The following is a 19,132-nucleotide window of genomic DNA, read 5'->3' as shown; positions in this document are numbered from 1 at the left end:
AGGCGCAGGCGCGGAGCTAAACCCGGAGGTGAACCAGCGACAGCTGGACACGCCCACAGACTCCGGGCTGCCGGGGCGGGCGGCACTAGTGCTTCCAGCCCGGGCCAATCGGCCTGGTCGAGGCTCGAAGCGCAGGCGCGGTCGCGCGACCCTGGCCGAGCCAGCCAATCGCATTGCGCGGAAGATCCGCGCGCGCGCGCGCGCCTCGGGTCCGCGCCCGGGAAGCCCCCGCCCCCTCTCGCCCCCTCCCGCCCCGCGGCGAGGCACGCAGAGGGCTGTGAGCGGCTGGGCAGGCCTAGCAGCGCGGCCTGACGAGACTGTGGCGGCGGGAGTCTGCGGTAGTTCTCTGAGCGGTGGACCAGGCGGTACGCACGCGGTGCAGCGTAACATGGCGGATGCGGAAGGTAAGGGCTGCAGGCGTCCACGCCGTGCTAACCCCGGGCGACTCGGGGAGCCAGTGATGGGGGACGGTATCGGGGCCCGCGCACACCTCCCTCTGATTCCCGCTGGCGTGTCGGCCTCTTAGCCGACCGGCCTTGTCGCTCGTCCCTGGCTCCATGGCGACGGCGGGAGTGGGAGTCCCTCGCGGTGACTTAGCATGGCGGGGCTCGGGCCTCTCACGGACGACAAGCCTCCCTGGGGTCCGGGTCGTCGTCGTAAGACATCTGTCGTGCTGCCCACCCCGTGGTGGCGGGGGACGTGGCAGCGTCTGTGTTGCTGCCAGCCCGGACGCCGCCAGCATAGCTCCATGCGACGGTGGGAGCCAGGGTGGTGGAAACGGGCCGAGAAGAAAAGGAGCCGAGGGACCCGGGAGCAGAGATAGCTCCGAGTTGCAAGAAAGTTCTAGAGGCCACAAGCTGGCTGGGAGAGTCGAGTGGTCGCTTATGGAACTGTCGGGTCCCCTGCGTGAGCGCTTCTGTGGGATGTTTAAGCCCTGCCATAGCCACGTGGTGAACCGGAAGGGAAGCCAACGCATGCAGTAGCCTGCAGGCAGTTACCCAGCGATTCGACCCATATATCTGGCCTTACACACTTTGTTTTCTCGCTGACCTACGGATATACTTTCTGAGAAATGGGTCGTTAGGCAATTTCATCATTGTGTGAACTTCAGAGTGCCCTTACACAAACCCGGATGACATAGGCTACTACACACCTAGGCTGTATATGGTGTAACCTGTTGCTCTAAGCTCCAAACCTGGACGGCATGGTACTGTGGGGAATGTTATAGGCAGTTGGAGCACAGTGTCTAGAGGATCTGTATTTAAACATGTCTAAGCGGAAAAAGGACAGTAAAAATATAGTACAGGGCTGGGCATGGTGGCTCGTGCCTGTAATCCCAGTACTTTGGGAGCCCGAGGCAGGCAGATCACCTGAGGTCAGGAGTTGGACACCAGCCTGGCCAGCATGGTGAAACCCTGTCTCTACTAAAAACACAAAAATTAGTTGGGCATGGTGGCGTATGCCTGTAATCCCTGCTACTTGGGGAGGTTGAGGCAGGAGAGTCGCTGGAACCTGGGAGACAGGTTACAGTGAGCCAAGATCGTACCTGGGCAACAAGAGTGAAACTCCATCTCAAATGTATATGTATATATAGTACACAAGGTTAAAAGTGCTGCACCTGTAGAGGAGAGCACTTAGCATAAATGGAGTTTACTGGGCTGGAAGTTGCTTTGGTTGAGTCAGTGACTGAATGTGAAGGCCTCAGACATTACACTACTGGAGACTTTATAAAGTCTGTACACTTAGGCTACACTAAATTTATAAAAATATATTTTTCTTCAGAATAAATCAGCCTTAGCTTACTGTAACTTTATAAACTATTTCCTTCAACTCTTGTAATAACACCTAGCTTAAAATAAACACATTATTCAACTGTACATAATTATTTTCTCTGTTTATATCCTGATTTATAACTCTTCTTTTTTTTTTTTTTTAACATTTTTTTTTTTTGTTAAATAAGACACAAACACACAGTAGCCTTGACCTACACAGGTCAGGATCATTAAGACATCACTAGGAGATAGGACTTTTTCAACTCTGTTATAATCTTAATGGAGGCCACCGTCACATATGCAGTCTGTCCTTGAACAAAACATTATGTGGCATGTGACTGTAATTGTAGACCTAAAATCCATTTCCTACCTGCCCTAATTTCGGTTTTTGTTTTAAACTCATGCTCATTTATTCTTGGGGAAAATTCCCAACTCCTGTGTTTGTCTTTTTTAGTAATTATTTTACCAAAGAAACATAAGAAGAAAAAGGAGCGGAAGTCATTGCCAGAAGAAGATGTAGCCGTGAGTAGTAATGTGTTTGACTTCACTTTGACTAAAAAGAAGGTTTACTTAAATAACAAACTAAAGGAAAGAAGTGTTTTTAAAGGTTTCCAAGAATGGGCCAGGATTGGTGGTCATTGTGTAGATGTGAAAAAGTACTGATATGACAGCCCCAATCAGTCCAAGTCTCCTTCAGACATGGCTTACTAAATGGTGCTGGCCTTCGCAACTGCTCTCTCTGAATTTCTCTTCCTTATCCCACCCACAGACCCACTATCCCCCTTTCTCTTTAAATGTTTGGACCCATCTTACTGGCATTTCACTTCCCCTCAGTACTCCTGGTTCATTTCTTCTCTCTTTCCCTTGGAGGTCCCACTGAAAAGGCATAGAAAGTCTTATTTTCTGTTTAAAAGGCACAAATTTCCGTGGTAGCAATGGAATTATTCAAAATCAGGTGGGAAGTCTAATAGGTTATATTTCTCTTCTGTGGAAGGAAATACAACACGTCGAAGAATTTCTTATCAAACCTGAATCCAAAGTTGCTAAGTTGGACACATCTCAGTGGCCCCTTTTGCTAAAGGTATGTGGTTAAGATCATGCATCAGGTGAATGTCTGCTTTTGTGTTATTTCCAAGTGTTAAACAACTGATAGTGTTTAATTCCTTAAGGTATCCGAAATGAAGAACCATGTTTAAAAAAAAATTACAATGCACTCAACACTGTCGTAGAATATAACGTATGTCACCACTGCAATATTAGATTGCTAAGTTTGTAAACAGTTCTCAGTTTTTGTACTTACTCCATCTTGCAGACCTGTGCCAATTTGTGGGCCGCATAGTGGTGCTGACTCTCATTTTACATATGTTTGTGACATGTTATTTTGTTTTGTGTTGCGTTGTCACTTTCTAGAATTTTGATAAGCTGAATGTAAGGACGACGCACTATACACCTCTTGCATGTGGTTCAAATCCTCTGAAGAGAGAGATTGGGGACTATATCAGGTAAGTGTTGGGAGGAGGCACTGTTGAAACTTATTTTCTTTTGAGAATGATGCTTTCACACCAGCTATTCAAGAAGATAGTAGCATGTCAGAATAGCTTTGTCCTGAATATATAACGTGTACGCACAGTGAATTCTTTTTCTTTTTGACTCTTCAGATCTGTTGTTTCGTTGGAACATGAGTGGGTGATGCATTACTTTTTTTTTTTTTTTCTATTCTAGGACAGGTTTCATTAATCTTGACAAGCCCTCTAACCCCTCTTCCCATGAGGTGGTAGCCTGGATTCGACGGATACTTAGGGTGGAGAAGACAGGGCACAGTGGTACTCTGGATCCCAAGGTGACTGGTTGTTTAATCGTGTGCATAGAACGAGCCACTCGGTTGGTGAAGTCACAACAGAGTGCAGGTATATGGGGGAGGGAGGGAAGAACTGGCTAGAGTGGAAGCTTTCTGCATTTGCTTTCTACGTTTTGCCTGATGGAAACTATTTCTTCATTTGGGGAAGAAAATTCTGAAGCAAGGATATTGTTTTGTTTCTGTGTGCCTTCTGTCCCCTGCCAGATCTTGGTGGTCTGCCCCTTTTGGAATTCCAAATACTAAGCATGTGTTCATCAAGCTGACTGGATCCATTTGTAGCCTGGAGGCAGAACTCTGCCCAAGTTCAGCTCTCAGCTTGTCACCCCAGGCTTCTCACTCTGTGCTACCATTTCTGCCTAAAGTATCCTTCCTTCATTTTTATCTGAGAAAAGCCTGCTTATCTTGCAAGGCATTTTCCAGGCAGGCTCTATACACTGGGTACTCCCAACTGCCCTTGTTCAGTACATTGAATTCCCAGTGAGAAAGTCTTCATTCCTTTCCCACATCACCACCATGAAATCTGTCTTAATGCAAATGTTATAGAAACACAAGGTCAAACTGCCTGCTTTTCCTGCTGTGCAAAATGGGAGTGACTGAGCCTATAAGATACACAGAAAAGAGAAAACTCAGTGGCTACACCTGACTACTCTTTTGTCATTTTTCAGGCAAAGAGTATGTGGGGATTGTCCGGCTGCACAATGCTATTGAAGGGGGGACCCAGCTTTCTAGGGTGAGTCTGCAGTTCTAAGGAGGATACCCTTTGTCAACTTGGATTTCTGAGCCCCTAAACATCTGGAGATGGGTTAGTTGTCCTGGCTGACTCCTTTTGTGCCCTTTTTGGTCGGCTGCCATAGCCAGCCTGGACCAGTGACTGCACATGGTAGGGGTATCTGCTGGCCACATACATTCTGTTGAGGGTGTTTGTTGTGGTTTGTGTTTGTTCTTAGGCCCTAGAAACTCTGACGGGTGCCCTATTCCAGCGACCCCCACTTATTGCTGCAGTAAAGAGGCAGCTCCGAGTGAGGACCATCTACGAGAGCAAAATGATTGAATATGATCCTGAAAGAAGATTAGGTGGGTCATTAGGCCAGGAAGGAACTTAATTAGAATAGGCCACAAGTGGGTATGAGCACATTTTTCAGGACTCTGTTCTGTTAAAGTAGATGTGTTTGAAGTTGAAGACTTTCTGAAACCTGCCCTACAGCAGGGATATTGTCTGTGGGCAATATTTTTTATTGTCTTTTGTTTAAAAAGTGAACAGTGCCTAGTAAAGTGAGGTGGCTTTTATACCTTTTATGACTGCTTCTGCTGAAATTGAAATGTTTTCATTCTGCATTCGTGTATGTAGTTTGGTGCTTTGTTCAAAGGTAAGTGTTTTCAGAAAAGTATATTTTGCGCATATTTTTTTATTTGTCACAATTTTGACTTTTGTTGTACAAAATGTCATTTAAAAGGTTTTTCTGTTGAATCCAGAGTATTCTGAAGATCAAAGTCTGTGTGTAAAATGCTACCAAATGGCAAAAAAGCAACTATAAACAGTTGGATTTTACTTGTCTTTTTAACATATCAATATTTAGCAGGACTGGTCAGATTAAGTTGTCAGAAGTAAATTATTATATTTTTAGTAGAAATGGGGTTTCACCATGTTGGCCAGGATGGTCTTGATCTCCTGACCTCACGATCTGCCTCCCAAAGTGCTGGGATTACAGGCGTGAGCCACAGCTCATGGCTATAAATTTGAGACAATGCCAATTTTCCTCCCATCCATGAAATATACCATGCTGAATATACCTGCAACTAAGTGTTAAAAATTTTGCTGTGTGACTCTAGTGCTAATATCAGAACTACAGATCTTTAAATGTAGTAAATGCATCTATATATATACATATGTGTGTATGTGTATATATATATACACACACACATATACGTGTGTGTGTGTGTATATATATATATATATTATATATATATATGTGTGTGTGTATTTTTTTTTTTTGAGATGGAGTTTTACTTTTGTTGCCCAGATTGGAGTGCAATGGTGTGATCTCGGCTCACCGCAACCTCTGCCTCCCAGGTTCAAGTCTTGCCTTAGCCTCCCGAGTAGCTGGGACTACAGGCGCACGCCACCATACCCAGCTAATTTTTGTACTTTTAGTAGAGGCGGGGTTTTACCATGTTCACCAGGATGATCTCGATCTTTTGACATCGTGATCTGCTGGCCTCGGCCTCCCAAAGTACTGGGATTACAGGCGTGAGCCACTGCACCCAGCTGCAAATGCTTATATTTTGAAAAGTAGTTGCCCTTAGCATATGGTGCTAGTCATGGCCTGTGTCTGTCACCTCTAGTCTTGATGGCTCGGATAAAGGATAACTGCTTTTCTCAACTAGAGATGTACTTACAGTAGGTGCTGCTTTTCTTGTGTTTGTGTCTTAGGAATCTTTTGGGTGAGTTGTGAGGCCGGCACTTACATTCGGACATTATGTGTGCATCTTGGTTTGTTATTGGGAGTTGGTGGTCAAATGCAGGAGCTTCGGAGGGTTCGTTCTGGAGTCATGAGTGAAAAGGTATGTGTTATGGGGCTAGAAGTTTTAGAGCACTCCGCTTGCTTCATGTCATGGGAAAGGTGCTTTCCAAAGTGTTGAGTTCAGTGCAGGGCAGCTTCCCTGTTCTGTTAATTAAACTTTGGGACATTAAAATGGGCTAGGGGAGATGACTGAGTAGAAAGTATTCTATTCATTTGCCTCCCAGCCTACAAAAATGCCTGCTTGGGTCTAATACATCAACAGTTAAAGATGCCTGGGAGAGACAGGACTGAAGAGGCTGAAGACATAATGAGCTTGTATTAGCAGACGAGTTACATTCAGTTTTATGAAGTTTGGGGTCTGATGGGCTGAGATACAAATAAACTGAATTATTTTTATATATGGCTGCTTTTCAGGACCACATGGTGACAATGCACGATGTGCTTGATGCTCAGTGGCTGTATGATAACCACAAGGATGAGAGTTACCTGCGGCGAGTTGTTTACCCTTTGGAAAAGCTGTTGACGTCTCATAAACGGCTGGTTATGAAAGACAGTGCAGTAAGTTCCAGCTTAGGAGTTTATGTTTAGGCAGCATGTACTCCAAAGATGAGGCTTGTTCCTTTTATTGTTTTCCAAGTCCAAACCAAGTATGCTAATTTAAGTTAAAGTAAAAGTTTAATGGTAGGCATACTTAAGGCACATTAAGCCGGGCACAGTGGCTGATGCCTATAATCCCAGCACTTTGGCAGGCCGAGACAAGAGGACCATTTGAGCCCAGGAAGGAGTTTGAGACAAGCCTGAGTAACACAGTAAGACCTTGTCTTCACAAAAATAAAAAACAGCAAGGTGTAGTGGCACATGCCTATATTCCCAGCTACTTGGGAGGCTGAGGTGGGAGAATTGCTTGTGCCTGGGAGATCAAGGCTGTGAGCTATGTTTTTATGATGATCAGATAATTGGCCTTTTATAAAATAAGACATATTACTGTCTTTGCTGTAACTTGAGGGCTAAAAATTTCTGGATATTTAAAATATTTGTGGTTGGTAATTACTTATATTCAAATCTTAAATTGTATAGATGTTTCCATTTTTTATGCATATAGTCTATAATAAATACTGAAAGATGGCACCATAATAAAATGCAGTCACAAACAGTGGACAACGTAAATGTAATGTCTTCTCCTTACCAAACCATTGGCCTGTGGCTGAAAATAAAACGAGGGTAGGATGTGATCAGCAAGAGATCTAGGTGGGTAGAGATGGCATAAGGAAGATGGGTGCATTGGGTACCATTGAACCTCTGAAGAGGTGGCCTTAACTTTTACCCATTGGCATATAAATTCTACACCAAGAATTTTGTGTGATTGGTTCAACAGGCCTCACTAATCTTGCCCATATCTCCAGTAAACTAATCTTGCCTTATCTCCTGATAAGGGAGAGAGAGGAGCAATTAAGGAATGCTAAGGCTTTTTTTTTATGTTTAAAATGAAAATACCGGCCAGGTGCTATGGCTCGCACCTGTAATTCCAGCACTTTGGGAGGCCAGGGCAGGCAAATCGGTTGAGCTCAGGAATTTGAGACCAGCCTGGGCAATATGATAAAACCCTGTCTCTCTTAAAAGTACAAAAATTAGCTGGGCGTGGTGGCACATGCCTGTAATCCCAGCTACTTGGGAGGCTGAGGCATGGCGATCACTTGAACTCGGGAGGCGGAGGTTACAGTGAGCTGAGAATGCGTGACTGCACTTCACCCTGGATGACAGAGGGAGACTCTGCCTAAAAATAAAAAATAAATAAAATGAAAATACCTCTAGTCTCTAGAACCTGAAAACCTGAACGTCTTTACTACTTTTGAGTCATGTGCCTAGCACAGTGAGGTAGCTGCTGCTCTTCTGAGTCCCTTCGTGCCCCTTACAGCTGTCAGTGCCATTAGCTCTGTTTCCTGGTGTCAGGCCCCACCCTCTTGTTATCCTCCTTACTCTGGTGTGGGTGTGGCATGGAGGACAGCAGCTGGGGCCCTTACACATGGTGCCATCTCTGCAGGTAAATGCCATCTGCTATGGGGCCAAGATCATGCTTCCGGGTGTTCTCCGATATGAGGATGGCATTGAGGTCAATCAAGAGATTGTGGTTATCACCACCAAAGGAGAAGCAATCTGCATGGGTAAGAGGGGAGGTTTGTTTTTTAAATTGTAAATTTTTGTGGTTATGTAGTAGGTGTATATATTTATGGGGTTCATGTGATGTTTTGATACAGGCATGCAATACATAATCACATCATGGAGAATGGGGTATGCATTTCAGGCATTTATCATTTGTGTTACAAACAATCCTATTTTACTCTTAGTTATTTATCACCTTCGTTATTTTAAAATGTACACTTAAGTTATTATTGACTATAGTCACCTTGTGCTATCAAATAGTAAGGTCTTACTCAACTTTTTCATTCTTTTGATTTTTGTTGGTGGTGGTGAGTTTTGTTTTTGTTGCTTTTTTTTTTTTTTTAACAGTCTCATTCTTTTGCCCAGGCTGGAGTGCAGTGACACGACCTCATCTCACTGCAACCTCTGCTTCCCAGGTTCAAGCAATTCTTATACCTCAGCTTCCCAAGTAGCTGGGATTACAGGTGTGCACCATGACACCTGGCTAATTTTTGTATTTTTAGTAGAGATGGAGTTTTGCCATGTAGGCCAGGCTGGTCTCAAACTCCTGACCTCAGGTGATCTGCCCTCCCAAAGTGCTGGGATTACAGGTGTGAGCTACCGTGTCTGGCCTGATTTTTCTTTTCTTTTTTTTTTCTTTTGTGCCCCTTAAGCATCCCTACCTCCCTGCCAGCCCCCCACTACCCTCCCAGTCTCTCTCAACCATTCTTTTACTCTCTCTGTCTATGAGTTCAATTGTTTGGTTCTTAGCTCCCACAAATACGTGAGAATATACTATGTTTGTGTTTCTGTGCCTGGCTGATTTCACTTAACATAATGATCTCCAGTTCCATCCATGTTGTTGGAAATGACAGGATAGATACCATTCTTTTTTAAGGCTGAATGGTTTTCATTCCATCGTGTGTATGTACCACATTTTCTTTATCCATTTGTCTGTTGATAAGCACTTCAGTTGCTTCCTAATCTTGGCTATTGTGATCTCTGATAACACTGATTTCCCTTCTTTGTGGTATATACCCAGCAGTGGGATTGCTGGATCATATCATAGCTCAGTTTAGTTTTTTGAGGAACCTCCAAACTGTTTTCCATTGTGGTTGTACTAATTTACATTCCCACCAGCTGTATACAAAGGTTCCCTTTTCTCCAAATTCTTGCCAGCATTTGTTACTGCCTGTGTTTTGGATATAAGGCATTTTAACTGGAGGGAAATGATATTTCATTGTAGTTGTGATTTGCATTTCTCTGGTGATTAGCATTGAGCACCTTTTCATATGCCTGTTTGCCATTTATTTGTCGTCTTTTGAGAAATGTCTGTTCAAATGTTTTGCCTGTTTCTTGACTGGATTATTGGATTTTTTTCCTATAGCATTGATTTCCTTATATATTCTGGTTATTAATCCCTTGTCAGATGGGTAGTTTGCAGATATTTTCTCCATTCTTGTACATATGGATATCTAGTTTTCCTAGCACCATTTATTGAAGAGACTGTTTTTTCCCCAGTGTATGTTCTTGGCACCTTTGTCAAAAATGAGTTCAGGGTAGGTGTGTGGATTTGTTTCTGGGTTCCCTATTCTGTTCCATTGGTTTATGTGTCTGTTTTTATGCCAGTACCATACTGTTTCGATTACTATAGCTCTGTAGTATAATTTGAAGTCAGGTAACGTGATTCCTCCAGGTTTGTTCTTTTGGCTTAGGATAGCTTTGGCTATTTTGAGTGTTTTGTGCAGGCGTCCCCAAACTTTTTACACAGGGGGCAGTTCACTGTCCCTCAGACCGTTGAAGGGCGGCCACATACTGTGCTCCTCTCACTGACCACCAATGAAACAGATGCCCCTTCCTGAAGTGCGGCAGGGGGCCGGATAAATGGCCTCAGGGGGCTGCAGTTTGGGGACGCCTGGTTTTGTGGTTCCATATAAAGCACCAGTGTTTTTTAACTCGTGAAAGTTTAGCTACTATTGGATCGTCTCTTAAGACTTTAAATGCTCTGCACCCTCTTAGTGAATGAACCTTAGAGCTATTCATTTAATGGGTCTAATTTGCATGTCGTCAGGATTCCTTAGCTCTGTGAGCAGGCAAGGCAGCCACAGCCTATGGACAGCAGCAGTAAAGGAATCCTTAAACTTCAAAGGCTCTATGGCCCCAAAGGGAGTGTGCATGCCATTTCTATACACGTCTTGAGCTGCAAGCCCATTATGTGTATCTTTAGGTGCTTTGTTTAGGTGTTTTTTTAACTTGAGAAGTTTAATATCATTTCAAGGGCCTCCTCCCTGTAATGGAGGATTTCTTCCATGTGCACATCCTGAGCAAAGGAAACCGCAATTAAAGTAGTAGAGCTCAGAGTTTCAAAATTTTAAAGTGGCATAGAACAGTAGAATTGGGACTCATCAATTATCAGTTCTTTCCCCTTTAAATAATTCTTTTCTTTTGTCAATGCCTGTAGCTATTGCGTTAATGACCACAGCAGTCATCTCTACCTGCGACCACGGTATAGTAGCCAAGATCAAGAGAGTGATCATGGAGAGAGACACTTACCCTCGGAAGTGGGGTTTAGGGCCAAAGGTAAGTGGGACTGGGTTGCATGCCCTGCCAGGTTCTTTTGTTTGGCGTTGTAGAATAGTTAACTTGGGCAGCTCTTGGTGTATTTCACCATGGTAGCCTTGTGTTGTGCTGGGCTCCGGATTGACAATGAGTGGAAACAGGCCAGAGATTTCAGTCTAATGAGGGGAAACAGTTGGGCATTACTTACGTAATCACACAGTGGAATGGTAATTTCACCCATATTGGTGGCTACCAAGGAGTGCAGAGAGGTGTCAGGCGCCTGGAGAGTCCAGTAGTCAAGGAGACTGGGCAAGGGATTGTCTGTTAAACCACGCCAGTGTGAAGAGTGGGTTAGCTGTTGATGAAATTAAGTGAAGAGGGGACGGGAGAGTTCAGGGCAGTGGGAACAAGCAGCATGTGCAAAGGCTGTGGTGGGGATGTGTGTCACCAAATGGCACTGCAGAGGCTCTCGCTAATACGCCTTGTGACCTTCAAGTCCTGTGTTTGTTGGAGTTAGTGGGTGAATTCTGAATGTTCTGGATAGGAGTTTGAGGTCTTTCTGAGAATACACTAGGGAGGAACCTTGTTATGTGCAGTCACCGTTCCCGTTTCCTGCATTGAAACCATTCTAATGTTGGCACCTTGATGTTCCACCAGGCCAGTCAGAAGAAGCTGATGATCAAGCAGGGCCTTCTGGACAAGCACGGGAAACCAACAGACAGCACGCCTGCCACCTGGAAGCAGGAGTATGTTGACTACAGGTGAGGGCAGGATGTTTTAGAGCCAGGGGTGGGTAGAGACGGCACACTTGCCACCTTGATGCAGGAGTACGTCATCAACAGGTGAGGATGGGGAGGGTAGACAGAGCCCACTTGCCATTTGGATGCAGGAGTACATGGACGAGAGGCAAGGGACAGGTGAGCACGGAGGTTGTAGAGCCCCAAGGGAGTGGGAGTCATGTGGTTTGGGGCAAACTTGCTAAATGCAGGGCCACAGGAACTAACTCTTCGGGTCCCATGAGGTCTTGGCTGCCTAGGCCAGTTAGGCATTTGGGCCTGCGCAGCAGTTACCTTTCTAGTCTGGCTCGTGGGACTCTAGAGGGAGTCAGTCTGCAACAGTAGTAAGTGGTGAGTTCTTCTTTTGTCCAGTGTCAGTATTTTGATGGTGGCTTTAGACTTGCCAGATAACACTGCATAGTATCAGTACTGCCCCAGAAAGCCATTCAGTGAATTTGACCTGTTGCTATCTCTCCTCTTTCAGTGACTCTGCCAAGAAAGAGGTGGTTGCTGAAGTGGTAAAAGCCCCACAGGTAGTTGCTGAAGCAGCAAAAACTGCGAAGGTGAGTGGTGTGCTGTGATCAGTTTGGAATGTGCTTAGGGTGAATCCTAAGAGGCACTGGCATTCGTCTTACCGTAACTGAGGCCTCAGAGGTGCAGCGCATACACAGGTAAAGCTGCTTCATACTGGGGTGCTTGTTTGGGCTCTGCAGGCTCCTCTGATTTGTATTCCCTGTCGTGTCTGCTGGGAGGAGGAATGTGGGCTCAGGAATCAGACCTGCCTGGATTCCTACCTCAGCTATGGCAGCAACACGGGGATAGAGTGTGTCATTCTGGCCCCCACCTTAGGTGAAATGGTAGGACAGATATGTTGAAATCAGAGGCCATGGCTGATGGACACTTGAGGCCATACAAAGTTCAGCAGAGAGCAGAATTGCCAGAGACTGGCAGGCATCTTAACCCAGCACCACCCAGTGTTTAAAGAGTCAGTTAAGCATGGGGTGGCAACTCCACCTCATGGAGCTGCTGGCATTAGAGCACAGAATGACAGGTCTACACTCAGAAACCAGCGGCGGTACTGAGTATCCTGCACAGGTTGTGTGGGAGGAGCTTCTGACTTCTCAGATGTGAATTCCTGCTTTGCCTGCTTTCTATGAGGACTCAGAGGAGCACGCTCAGAGATCCTTGCAGTCATGAGAGAAACAGCTCCTCCGGGCCTTTCTGCCCCTAAGCCCCGTGCTGCTGCTGTGGTGTTCCTGTCACGCCTGCCCCAAGGCTTCTTGGATTTAGGGGATGAGACTGTCTTCAAATCCTCAGTAAACTAGGGCCCTATCTGGGTTTGAAGTCAGAAAACGTCCTGTCACATTCAGTTGGGATCTTGGTGCCTTGCTGTGTTTTGAACCTTGTCCATTATTGCCCAAGATCTAACACTTAACCAATTGCTTTCATCTCAGCGGAAGCGAGAGAGTGAGAGTGAAAGTGACGAGACCCGTCCAACAGTTCCTCAGTTGATCAAGAAGGAAAAGAAGAAGAGTAAGAAGGACAAGAAGGCCAAAGCTGGTCTGGAGAGTGGAGCCGAGCTTGGAGATGGGGTGTGTGTAAACACGTTCAGGTTCTTGAGGCTGGCTTAGTCTCTGCATGGGGAAAGAATTACCCAGGTTGTACCAGCTTGGTTACTCTTCTTGAAGGAGCTGTGTCCCAGGGGGTGGGGTGCTACCAAGTGCCTTTAGTGCTTCCCCATGTTCCTAGAGTTCCCTTGCCCTCCCTGTGGAAAGGACAGATGGATGCACCCAGCCGCCACCGCTTATAGTTAGAGCTCTGTTGATGGTGGGTGGAGTGGATGTGTAGCTTGGTGATCTGAATGTTTCTACTTCCAAAAGTAGGCCACAGAACTTTGTGTCAGGTGCAGTATTTAACCCAGAATATTCTTACAGATCCTGAAATAGCCTTGCTTGACACTGCAGACCTTTACCAGGTTTCCTTCTGGGAGAGTCATAGTTTTGTTAGTGGCTGCTGTCTATGAGCTTGCTTTCTCTCTCTCTAGGACAGTGATACTACCAAAAAGAAGAAGAAGAAGAAGAAGAAAGCAAAAGAGGTAGAATTGGTTTCTGAGTAGTGAAGGCCACTTAAAGCATTGTGTCCAGCTGGGAGAAGAAACTAAAGCCTTATTGAGAAAACATGTTATAGATCCTTTTGTTGCTGAGAGTGTGGAACATAGGTTCTAGACAGGATGGAGACTTCTGGCGCATTTTAGCTGCTATTTGGAGACCTCGGTGATGTTACCTGGTGTGGTCATCCCATCTTGTCCTGTTTTAAGGATATGGGTGATGAAAGATAAAAGAGGCAGAGTTTATCCCAATGACTTCTCGATGTGAGTTGGGGAGCCTCACCTTCAGACCCAGTAACTGTTGGTAGCTGTCTGCTAGTGGCTGTTTTAACATTGTAGTCCTAGTTTGCATTTTTTTTTTTTATCCCCTCTGTTTAAAAGGTTTGTAAAAAAAAAAAAAAACCAAAAAAAAAAACCACACACACACACACACACACACACACACACACACACACTAAGTCTGCTCAGTGAAATGGTGTAGAATCCTAAATAAGTGACAGAGTGTCACTGAATTTTGTCTCTGAATTCAGTATAACTGAATTTGTCCATCCTGGTGTCTGGGTATAGGCCTGGCAGGCCTGGTACTTTTCCATCTTGGTTCTGGCCTAGAGGTCACTCCTTTGAATTTCCTCAAAGCTTGTGTACAGTGCTCACCTAAATCCATCTGACCTCTTGTTCCTGTGCCCTCTTGTTATAGGCCTCGTTTACTTTTAAAGAATGAAACTGTTCATTGCTGGAAGAAGAACGTTGTAATTTTTACTTATTAAAGTCGACTTGTTAAGTTTTTTATGTATTCCTGTTGGGTTTTCTTATTGTTGGTGATCTCATGCTAGCAGAGCAAAAAATGTAAAATATTTTGATTAAAAATCTAGAGACCTTTATGTCTTATTTGAAATGTGATGCTTTTCCTTTATGTCTGGCTGGTTTTACATTTTTGTTCTATACCTTACACAGTCTACCTTGGGCCCTATCAACTGATGTGACATCAAGTACTCAGAGGCAGTGATTACCACAAAACCAGTGATCTCTCTGGAACAGAGGAGAGGGTTGATGTATTTATTTATTTTGAGACAGATTTTTGCTCTTGTTGCTGAGGCTGGAGTGCAATGGTGTGATGTGAGCTCATGGCAGCCTCTGCCTCCCAGGTTCAAGCAATTCTCCTGCCTCAGCCTCCTGAATAGCTGGCATTACAGGCATGCCCCGCCATACCCAGCTAATTTTGTATTTTTTTCTAAGCAGAGATGTGGTTTTTGTATGTTGATCAGGCTGGTCTCAAACTCCCGACCTCAGGTGATCTGCCTGCCTTGGCGTCCCAAAGTGTTGGCATTACAGCAGGCGTCCCCAAACTTTTTACACAGGGGGCCAGTTCATTGTCCCTCAGACCGTTGGAGGGCCACCACATACTGTGTTCCTCTCACTGACCACCAATGAAAGAGGTGCCCCTTCCTGAAGTGCGGCGGGGGGCTGCATGCGGTCCGCGGGCCGTAGTCTGGGGACACCTGCATTACAGGTTGTGAGCCACTGTTCCCTGCTGGTTGATATATTTATACATAGTGGTCCTGGCAGGAGGGTGCCAGTGAGTGTGTCCAGGGCAGGGTGGGGAGGGCTTATATATCTGCAAGACACATCTGGACTTGGGCTCAGTGGTAGGAGCCCACTGAAGCTGTTACTTCTGATGCTGATGACAGGGTGAGTGGGGAGAGGGAAGTCGAGGGTGGGGGCATTCAGGAATTTGAAGGCCTCGGTAACATATATTAGTTGGAGAAAGCTCTAGGATTTCTTCCAATTTGGTATTAAAAACCAAGAGAGAGGCCGGGCGCTGTGGCTCATGCCTGTAATCTCAGCACTTTGGGAGGCCGAAGCAGGCAGACCACCTGAGGTCAGGAGTTAAGAGACCAGCCTGGCCAACATGGCAAAACCTGTCTCTACTAAAAATACAAAAATTAGGCGGGTATGATGGCATATGCTTGTAATCCCAGCTACTCGGGAGGCTGAGGCAGGAGAATCACTTGAACCTGGGAGGTGGAGGATGTAGTGAGCCAAGATCCTGCCACTGCACTCCAGCCTGGGTGAAAAGAGTGAGACTGTCAAAAAAAAAAAAAAAAGTGCTTTGTGAGGGTCCTTGGATGCAGCAAGGAAAGGCCCGTATCTTGAGCCAGGTGATGCAGTGAACCCCAGTCCTGGCTTAGCCCAGCCTCTACTGTACCACTGGACCCCAGGCTTGGTTTTTCTCTTTCTAAATATGTGTCCACGATGGGCTCGCCCCCAGGTGCAACCACCTCAGGGTGTTTTTCTGCATGGGCAAAGAGAATGGGGATTCTTCCAGGACACTGGTGTTTGTCATCTGAATCCCATCTGAACACAAGAGCGGCATCTTCTGTTAATGGCGTTGTCCGGGAGCTTAAGTGAAGTGGGTCACATTTCTTTGTGTGTGGAAACCCAGAGTTACAAGGTCACTGGCATTTTAACACAGGATTTTTATTGCTATTGAAGATTTCCCTTGGACAGACATCATTCCATTGCACAGATGTGTCATTTTGGCATTACAGAAAGTTGCAGTTAAAAACACTTTCTCCAAAATAAAAAGGCAAATGAAATACCCAGCATATACAGTTGAAGGTGAAGGAGGACAGGCTTTAGAGGGATGGGGTCCATGGCTTTTGCTGTGCATCATCTTTGAGCAGTTACTTTTTGTTAGTACTTCTTACCCCCAATTTCCGGAGATCCTTTTGAAATCCAGATCAGTGGAGCCCCATCTATCAGGAAAATCAAAGCCTGAGCAAGAAAATTGAATCCTGTTGGCTTAATTAGGATAGCTGCAGAGAGTTGGAAGCTGACACTAAACTAGGTGGAGCAGCCCTGTTTGTCTTAAAGCAAGAAGGGGGACGTTCCAAATGCTGGAGAGAGGCATACAGTGGGTTCTCCCATTCTGCAAGCTTAGTAAACCCAGGAAACAGGCACCCACTGTGGAGAACTGCACGCTTGGTCGAAGGCTTCTTGTAATTTCTTAAGGGTTTCATCAACACAATTATTGACCAATGAGAGGTCAAAGTAGTGAGCGTACTGGCTGCGGATGGCCTCAGAATCCTTCTGCAGCTGCTGCAGGGCCTCTGTCTACAAAGAAGAAGGCCACAGATGAAGCAAGCTGCACCACTCCCAACCCAGAGAGACTAGTGACAGATTTTAAACGGCAATTGTTAGCATTGCTCAGCTGTGCCTCATACTTGACTCAAACTCGGAAGACATTGTGAGATAATGTTAATGTAGGGCAAGAAGAGGCAATCTCAGAAGACCATGGCAATTCTCACAGGGTCTCAGGCTAACCCTGACTGATTAATCAGAGCTCTCTGGAGGACCAATAGCTATGTAGAGATGGAACGGACTTCACCGGCATCTCTCACTTAATGCCCTTTGAACATGGAAGAGCCATTTCAACAACCACCAGAGCCGCAATCCCAAAACAAAGGTGATTTTGTTTGTTTTTGAGACAGTCTTGCTCTGTGGCCCAGGCTGGAGTGCAGTGGTGCAATCTCGGCTCACTGCAACCTCCACCTCTCAGGTTCAAGCAATTCTCGTGCCTCAGCCACCATATTAGCTGGGATCACACGGGCCCGCCACCATACCTGGCTGGCTAATTTTTTTTTTTTTTTTTTTAGTAGAGATGGGGTTTTCCCATGTTGACCAGGCTGGTCTCAAACTTAAGACCTCAGGTGATCTACCCGCCTCAGCCTCCCAAAGTGCTGGGATGATGTATGAGCCACTGCACCCAGTCAGATAAAAGATCACACCTGGAATCCCAGAACTTTGGAAGGCCGAGGCAGGATGATTGCTTGAGCCCAGGAGTTCAAGACCAGCCTGGGCAACACAGTGAGATCCCATTTCTACAAAAACCAAATTTTAAAAATGTGTGTATTTCTCTTAGGCCCCTTTCTTTGACCTAAAACCAAGCAGCCATGAAAGATAAATCATTTAACTACATAAAAGTAAAAATGTCTGCATAGCAAAAAGACACGCCAAATTGGAAAAAAAAAATAATTGCAGCTGATATTACAATGATACCACAAAAAGCTACTTACCCTAATATATACTACCTAGAAATCAAAGGCCAATAACTCAGCAGAAAAATGAGCTAAGGACATGACCAGATAATTCTCAGAAAAGGCAATACGAATGGCTCTTCATATGAAAAAGTACCCAATCATCTCTTTTAGTAACAAAGTATGAGATGCCAGTTTTCCCTCCAGTAGATTGGTAAAAAATGAAAATTGTGACAACGTGCTACAGGCAAAGAGAAACGATCACTCTCACAGGATTTGCTCAACTGTCCATCTGTGCCCCTAACTGTGTGCCTCCAGGACAATGACTGGATCCGGTTTGTTTTGTCCCCATTACCTAGCATGGGCACTGGCTTAGCTAGTGGTTTCAGAACTCAAATGAATGTGATGCCCTTTCGCTTCTTGGCCCTAGAGAAAGTGAACTCTCACTCAACCCCCACAACCCTCTCCTCACCTGAGTGCCCTGGTCAGTAGGTGCAATGAACACAATGAAAGGTGAAAGTTCTGCTGTCCGAACAGTCTTCAGGGTCTAGAAAACAAGGGGAGGAAGGAAGAAAAAGAACGTGAAAAAAAAAAAAATCCATTATGGATTCCTTCCAATAAGCAGCTTTGAGCTTTACCCCAATACTATTTTCCATCATTCCCAGCACTACTGTTCTTGTTCCGGGATGACTCCATTAAAAGTGCTGCAGAAATCTTGAGCCCCAAGAAGATTCCCAAGGAGCACTGCTTTTTTTCAGCACCCTCTTCCCCATCCCTTGTGTGGCTGAGCCCATCCGTCCCTACCCTTCCATGCCTACCCACCTGCGGCTCGATGTCAAGGATGGCAATCTTGTCCTGCTTATGAATCTGGTGCACCGTTTCAAATTTGGTGCCAAACATGTTGCCCTGGTAGCTGCCAAACTCCAAGAACTCGTTGGCAGAGATGTTCCTTGTCATCTCCTCTGTTGAGATGAAGTGGTACTCCTTCCCTTCTTCCTCACTCTTCCTTGGTGGCCGTGTTGTATCTATACAAGAACCCAAATCTGTGACAAACCCCAGGTTCTCACCCTTTCATGAGGGCTTGGACCATGGTGTCTGTGTTAAAACCCTAGCTGCCTTTGGTGCATTGAGTTTAATAGAGGGGTTCCTCCCATGGGCTCCTGAAGAGCTGATGCTAAAAAGTGATGCGGACCAGGAAACCCCGCCATCTGCCTGGGAAACTCAGAAATGAAGATAGCTGAAAGTATTTTAAAAACAGATCTATAGGCTATGGTCAGGATTTCTTGGAAATATATTTAAGGTTTCCTTTTCATGACTCGGAAAGAAGAGTACTTTGGTTTAGTTTCAGCTCATGTTGTTAAA

The 19,132-nt window shown here is 45.4% G+C and overlaps 2 protein-coding genes and 2 non-coding genes across 4 annotated transcripts in view; 3 read left to right on the top strand and 1 right to left on the bottom strand.

Moving 5' to 3' along the window:
* Positions 1-229: 229 nt before the first annotated feature.
* DKC1 (dyskerin pseudouridine synthase 1) lies at positions 230-14,621 on the top strand. Its single transcript, XM_003943923.4, has 15 exons — positions 230-404; positions 2,227-2,294; positions 2,767-2,853; positions 3,183-3,274; positions 3,495-3,679; positions 4,296-4,360; positions 4,578-4,704; positions 6,062-6,192; positions 6,567-6,710; positions 8,194-8,314; positions 10,753-10,871; positions 11,508-11,611; positions 12,111-12,189; positions 13,081-13,218; positions 13,671-14,621. The coding sequence occupies exons 1-15, from the start codon at positions 389-391 to the stop codon at positions 13,740-13,742; spliced, it is 1,548 nt and encodes a 515-aa protein (XP_003943972.1). The 5' UTR covers positions 230-388; the 3' UTR covers positions 13,743-14,621.
* On the top strand, positions 6,257-6,385 carry LOC120361952 (small nucleolar RNA SNORA36 family). Its single transcript, XR_005577977.1, has one exon. It is a non-coding gene; the product is annotated as a small nucleolar RNA SNORA36 family (small nucleolar RNA).
* LOC120361956 (small nucleolar RNA SNORA56) lies at positions 11,908-12,039 on the top strand. The gene has a single exon (XR_005577982.1). It is a non-coding gene; the product is annotated as a small nucleolar RNA SNORA56 (small nucleolar RNA).
* A 1,569-nt stretch (positions 14,622-16,190) lies between the features above and the next one.
* MPP1 (MAGUK p55 scaffold protein 1) overlaps positions 16,191-19,132 on the bottom strand; it is a 31,674-nt gene continuing 28,732 nt past the window's right edge. The window contains exons 10-12 of the mRNA XM_039463938.2: positions 18,593-18,795; positions 18,243-18,317; positions 16,191-16,847 (exon numbers count right to left, since the gene is read on the bottom strand). Of these exons, the coding sequence (XP_039319872.1) occupies positions 16,671-16,847; positions 18,243-18,317; positions 18,593-18,795 (455 nt within the window). The 3' untranslated portion in view covers positions 16,191-16,670. The remainder of the gene's footprint in view (positions 16,848-18,242; positions 18,318-18,592; positions 18,796-19,132) is intronic.

Source organism: Saimiri boliviensis, chromosome X, assembly GCF_048565385.1.
Source record: "Saimiri boliviensis isolate mSaiBol1 chromosome X, mSaiBol1.pri, whole genome shotgun sequence".
NCBI classification, from domain to species: Eukaryota; Metazoa; Chordata; class Mammalia; order Primates; family Cebidae; genus Saimiri; species Saimiri boliviensis.
The sequence above is the reverse complement of the archived record's forward strand: the minus strand, read 5'-3'. Positions and strand labels throughout refer to the sequence as shown.